The 6,214-nt window shown below is 45.8% G+C and overlaps 2 protein-coding genes across 2 annotated transcripts; one reads left to right on the top strand and one right to left on the bottom strand.

The window, feature by feature from the left end:
• Window positions 1-336: 336 nt before the first annotated feature.
• On the top strand, window positions 337-1,895 carry LOC141810839 (uncharacterized). Its single transcript, XM_074698674.1, has 3 exons — window positions 337-1,002; window positions 1,262-1,435; window positions 1,604-1,895. Exons 1-3 carry the CDS (start codon window positions 630-632, stop codon window positions 1,891-1,893), a joined length of 837 nt encoding a protein of 278 aa, XP_074554775.1. The 5' UTR covers window positions 337-629; the 3' UTR covers window positions 1,894-1,895.
• Window positions 1,896-2,664: 769 nt separating this feature from the next.
• Window positions 2,665-4,332, bottom strand: LOC141810950 (uncharacterized). Its single transcript, XM_074698816.1, has 2 exons — window positions 4,077-4,332; window positions 2,665-3,744 (listed from the first exon to the last, which is right to left on the bottom strand). The coding sequence occupies exons 1-2, from the start codon at window positions 4,308-4,310 to the stop codon at window positions 2,665-2,667; spliced, it is 1,314 nt and encodes a 437-aa protein (XP_074554917.1). The 5' UTR covers window positions 4,311-4,332.
• Between the last annotated feature and the right edge of the window lie 1,882 nt (window positions 4,333-6,214).

Raw genomic sequence — 6,214 nt, 5'->3', positions numbered from 1 at the left:
CACACACTCACTCACACCGAGGGACAATTTGGTGTGACCAATTTACCTGATGAACATGTTTTTGGACTGTGGGAGGAAGCCGGAGTACCCGGAGAGAACGCATGCACGGGAAGAACATGCAAACTCCACACAGAAAGACCCACCGGCCGAGGTGGGGATTTGAACCGGTGACCTTCTTGCTGTGAGGCTGCAGTGCTAACCGTTGCACCACCGTGCAGCCCAGCTACTCACTACGGTGATCTATAATCACCTTCACAACAACAGGGTTCATTTGTATGAAAAAAGAAATCACAACTGCAAATCAGGGTGCAAGTAGAGCCGCGTTTCCACCAAGCAGTCCGGGTCGGTTCGTCTCGGTACGGTACGCTTTTTACGGCGTTTCCACTGACTCATCCCGGGACGGATCCCCCAAAACCGAGACGAGCCGGCCTACTTTTCTGGTACCCTTCCTTATGGGTGCCAGATTGAACCGATCCGCTCTCGAAAGGCGGAGCTGCAACACTGCAGACCGTTGATTGGTCGGTAGAATCGTCACTTCCCGTGCGACAGTGGTGCTGAAGAAAGACACAAATCCCCGCCATGTATAAATCTCCGTGCGACTTCGCTGAAAAGTTTTCTTGTTTTGGACGATGACTGGAAGACTCAACGTGCCGTGGACGACCGCCGAGGTCCAGACCTTCCTCGGAATCATCGGCGAGGAGGCCGTGCAGAGGGAGTTGGACGGGGCCGTAAGGAACGAGAAGGTGTTCCGACTGGTGTCCGAAAGAATGGCTGTCGAGGGGTACACGAGGACTCCAGATCAGTGCCGGTCCAAGTGTAAGAAACTCCGGGCCGAGTACCGGAAAATCAAAGACCACAACAGTCGAAGTGGCGTGCAGAGGAAGAACTGGAGGTGGTTCGACCTCATGGACGCCATCTACGGCTCCAGACCGGCGAGCAGAGGGAGAGAGGGTGCCATGGACACCGCGTCCTCACTGCTGGAGAGAATTGCTGAGTCCTACGGTTAGTTTCTTTTCGCTAAAGTGTTCCTGTGTTTCTGAAGTGTTAGATTTGTGCTCTGCACGTTAGTCTGTTGTTTATTGTGACCTGTTGTTTGGTAACACGTGCCACAGCCGTAAACAAAGCCTTTTGTTTTTAGCATCTAGCGAGCTAACTACTAGCATGATGCTAGCTCCGGTTACTATTCGTTGCTGTTGTCTGCATTCTGGGACTGCATAGTTTTTCTTTGTTTGATTAACGTGGGATTTGTGTTACTCTGTAGTTGAGGATCCTTCTACCAGTGAGCTCGACGGCATCGAGGAAGAGGACTCCACTACCCCTGCGGCCACTGGGAGCTCTTCCTCACCCTCTTCTCCGGCACGGACCTCGACACCGGCACCTGGAAGCCTGGACAGGGTGCAGCCAAACCCGGCAGGTTGCCCTCTCACGCCTCGTGGTAAGACAAATATGAAAGTAATATAACATATAGTTGTGATAGCGTTTCTGAGCAAAGGGGATTGCATAGGCACTAGTTAAAAGATTACTGAAATAATTAGTAGATCATCAGTGTTTATTTTTTTGTTGTATTATTTGTTGTTGATTATTGTGTATTTTTGCATTTCAGGCAGACAAAGAAGAGGCCAGAGCAATGTCGCTGCAGCCCTGTGGGCAATGCAGGCAGCGGATGAGCGGCACAGGAGCACGGTGGAGGAGCAGCAGGAACGGGTAGAGGAGCGGCAAGAGCGGCACTTCCAGCTGTTGCTTGAAGATGTCCGTGACGCGAGGAGAACAGAGACTGACCTCTCCGAGCGGCACATGGCTCAGACTGCGGCCTTCAACAACGCATTCCTCCAGACCCTGAACAGGATGGCGGACGCGATGTTCCAGAGGAGTGAAGGGGGTCCATCCAACTGAGTCTTCCCCCAAAAACATGGACACTGAGAATACATTTCTCCCCTTCACTGGCACGCATTTAAATATTCAAAGCCCTTTTTTTGCACATATATATTTTTTTATAGCCTTAAGTTGATTTGTGCACCAAGTTTTTGTGTTTTTGTAAATAAAGTATATTCTTTCAACTGACACATGCTTCATGTTTGATTCTATATTTACCTCAAACCTGTTAATTTAAATAAACTACTTTCTAGTTTCATAAATTTCATTTCATTTACCATAAGTGCAAGTAAGTGTAAGCACACAACTTGTTTTTAAACACATAATTTGTCAAGCTACACTCATTTGAACAAGTTTTGAGCAAAGTGAGAGATGAAAGAATTAACTTCACATGAGCAGCTTCTGCTGTGTCCTGTCATGTAAAACAAAAACGAATGGTATAAACTTAAAACAGCCTGAAATAAGTTACATCTACAAGTGTACATGTAACACATCTTAAAGCACTATTGAGATAAGGTATGATGTTTTGCACTATTGCTTACCTGTAAGAATGCTACAGAGAACATTCAGATAACTAGACTATAGAAGTTGGTAATGAAAAGTCCCTACAATATGACTTGTTGCATTTTGTTTTGTTGCACCAAAATAATAATCTGTGGTAAATACCTTGTTATGTATTCATGAATCACTAAGACACAAACTTTTTCTTAAACATGCTTTATTTCTTTAAAACACATTCACACAACATGTCTGTTCAGCAGGTCGGTATTGTACACAATCAGAGGCAAACCACTACTGGTTCAAGTACCGCATCAAACCATCGCGTACATCTCTGCCCTCTTCCTCTGCCCCATGTGCCAGTGAAACCACAGGCTCAGCTGCAGATGTTATGTCCCACTCACTCTGGTAGTCCTCACCATGGGTTTCACAAAGATTGTGTAAAGCACAGCAAGTAACAACCATTGATTTAACCAGTTCAATGTCACCATCATTTCGTTTCAATAGACAACGCCACCTTCCCTTCAGTCTTCCAAAAGCGTTTTCTATCACAACCCGTGCCCTGGAAATCTTCTTGTTGAATACAGTTTGTTCTGCTGTCAGCCGTCCATTGTCAGTGAATGGCTTAAGAAGCCAGTTCTGTAAAGGGTATGCAGAGTCTCCCAATATGTAATACCCAGTACTCACACCACCAATGTTCCTTGTGCAAGTGGGATGCAGGAATCCATGCTCGACTAACTCCCACAACGAGGAAAGTCTCAGCACTCGAGCGTCATGCATGCTCCCAGGCAGTCCTGCATTGACACTCCAAAACAGACCTTTTCCGTCCACAAGTCCTTGAAGGATAATGGAATGCCAGCCTTTTCTGTTGAAGTAGTCGCAGTGGTACTCCTGTGGGGCTATGATGGGAATGTGCGATCCATCAATGGCACCAATACACTGTGGAAGCCCCCATCTGTTCTCAATGTAGGTAGCCATTTCTTTGAGCTTCACCCGGTCCGGAAAACGAATCTGTTCAGGAACCAACAACGTGCACGCTGCCCTGCAAAAGTCCTGCACACACCGGCACACAGTGGTTTTGCTGACACCAAAAAGATGACCAATGCTTCTATACTCGCTGTTGGTGGCCAACTTCCACAGGGCAATGGCAACCCTTTTCTTCAGGGGAACACACACTCTGTAGTTTGTGTCCTGCTTCTCCATCCCTGGACGCAGCTTGTTGCACAGGTACAGAAATGTTTCTTCAGACATCCTGAAGTTGTCTACCCACTGTGTGTGTGTGAATCCTGGGACAATCACATCCCACCACTCACTGGCACGGTTGAAGGCCCAAAAAGTTGGTCTTTGACGATAGTTTCCCAGCAGTTGAGCTATCTGAAAAAAAGAAAAATCATTAGTACTTATCATGAATCACATTAAATACAAGTTCGGCAGCAGTTGTGCTGCGCTTTGTTCCTTTCAGTGGTAGTTTCTTGTCAATATTGTTTAGGTTTAACAACAACAACAACAACACAACAAAGAAGAGACCCCTACGAGTTAACAATACTGGCACGTGTCGCTCCAAAACGGCAACGCCAGGTTATAACAGTGATCAAAAACGTCAATAAGTTGTTTTATGTTGTTTTCTTAACGCTTTAGGCAGAACACTTATAGAAACAATGAAGAGGAAACACACGGTTACACCAGAAAGTTAAAGTATAGCTTACCCTTCTGCGTCGTCGTTCCCGTAGAGCTAATGTGCTGTCGTCCTTTACGTCGGATCTACTAAGCACCATCGCCCAAAGCCGTCTTGTTCTTTCGGCTGTGTTTCTTCTCGCAGCACGCAGCCTTCTCTGAAACAAATCTTCGTTGCGCTTTGTAACAAAGAACCACATGCCAATCATGAAGAAAAACAGCTGCTGTATGTCCTCCATCGCTGCTCTTTGTTTATTATGTCGCATTTTCTTCTTCGTTGAATTTATAAGCGGGGCACACTGAGTCGCGCGGCTACGACGTCACGCTATTACTCAACATGCAACTTTCGGCATCCGGCTTACGCGCCGCCTACCACAAGGGGGTACGGCTTGCGGTAGAAACGCAATCAGGATGAGGCTCAACCGTACCAAACCGCCCCAAACCGTACCGAACCGACCCGGACTGCTTGGTGGAAACGCGGCTTAGGATACTCAAGTCTTTTTGTCTTTGCCCCCTAATACTGTACAATAATGTGTCTTTTTAGAGTGACCATGCGCTTTTCTCCAACAGAATAGGGGGCCAAGGGGTATGTATCACCAAGCTGCTGAATGTGCAGCAAGGTCACTTTCCCAGAGTGTTTCAGAACAAATCCCCTAAAATGCTCATAATACCAGCTGTTCAACAACTTAACAATGAAGTTAAGGTCACTGCCTACAATTGCAATCTGTGATATCTCCACAAAGTATTTTGTTCCATGATATGTCACTGCATTTGTCAGATCAACTGTGGTTTGTGTTGGATAGGCTTTTTTAAAACTGTCCTGGATTTCCTCATGAAGCAATGCCAATTGAACACTAGTTACCTTACTCACATATAATGCAGGTTTCAAAGCATCAGCATGTAAATGATATGCCATCATCATTTGGTGCTTTGATGCAAGACACATTAGTATGTTTCTGTAGTTCTTTGTCTTTTTAGCGATTCTTAAAAAAAAATGCTTTGCCTCAAAGCGCATAGTCCAGACAGAAACCAAGGGACCAAAGCATTTTGTCATAGCAGGATAATGCTCCAAAAAAAGGTGCTTTGGAATCAACTTTTGATCAGAAAAAACTTCAAGCAGCCTATGGCGATGTTCAGATATTAGTGTATCTACATAACTGATCGTTTCCTCTGTTTGAATAGGAGATACCACCAATTCAGTTATGTCTTTTAATGTCATGAGAACTTGCCATGCTGGCTCATTGTATGGTATCTTCACACCAATTATGAATGGGAGTAATCGTAGCAGAGCCCAGTTCTCATGTGCATTCCCACCTATTGATTTGTGGGAGGAAAAATCATGTGGAATGGGTTGTGGGCGTTCAGTTTTGTCTGTAAAACTAAATGGAAACTGTGTTATTGACTCGTTCAGTTGTACAAGGGTAAAATACTGTTTCTTTATGAACACGTTAAGACACAGTGCCAACTCAAAAGGCATTATTCCTTCAAAGAGATCATGGAGGAGGTCTGGTGGGTAACCTGTCACAAAATGGAAATGTGTTAGTTTTTCTGTTAGGGTACAAACTTTCTTTACACCGAAGCAATGTACGAGGGCGGGGTTTTCCTTTACAGTCTGTACATCCATCCATTTTCTATACTGCTTATCCTGTTTAGGGTCGCGGGTGGCTGGAGCCTATCCCAGCAATCATTGGGCGAGAGGCAGGGTACACCCTGGACTGGTTGCCAGTCAATCGCAGGGCTGACACATAGACAGACAACCATGCACGCACACACTCACACCTAGGGACAATTTGGTGTGACCAATTAACCTGATGAGCATGATTTTGGACTGTGGGAGGAAGCCGGAGTACCCGGAGAGAACCCACGCATGCACGGGGAGAACATGCAAACTCCACACAGAAAGACCCACCGGCCGAGGTGGGGATTTGAACCGGTGACCTTCTTGCTGTGAGGCTGCAGCGCTAACCGTTGCACCACCGTGCAACCCAGTCTGTACATGTAAAGCATAATTTTCCTTTGTCCTTGGTGGAAAAAAACCTGAACGCACCTCTTTCTGCTGATAGTCTGAATGGTTCCCAATACAAAATCTGCATATGTACTGCCCAGTAAAGCTCTCAACAAGGCCACCCAAAGAATGAGCTCCCAGATTATCAGCTGAAACACAAAAAAC

The sequence above is a fragment of the Halichoeres trimaculatus genome, unplaced genomic scaffold (genome assembly GCF_033239565.1).
Source record: "Halichoeres trimaculatus isolate MK-OKI-2021-1 unplaced genomic scaffold, fHalTri1.1 fHalTri1_scaffold_21, whole genome shotgun sequence".
Lineage (NCBI taxonomy): Eukaryota > Metazoa > Chordata > Actinopteri > Labriformes > Labridae > Halichoeres > Halichoeres trimaculatus.
The sequence above is the reverse complement of the archived record's forward strand: the minus strand, read 5'-3'. Positions and strand labels throughout refer to the sequence as shown.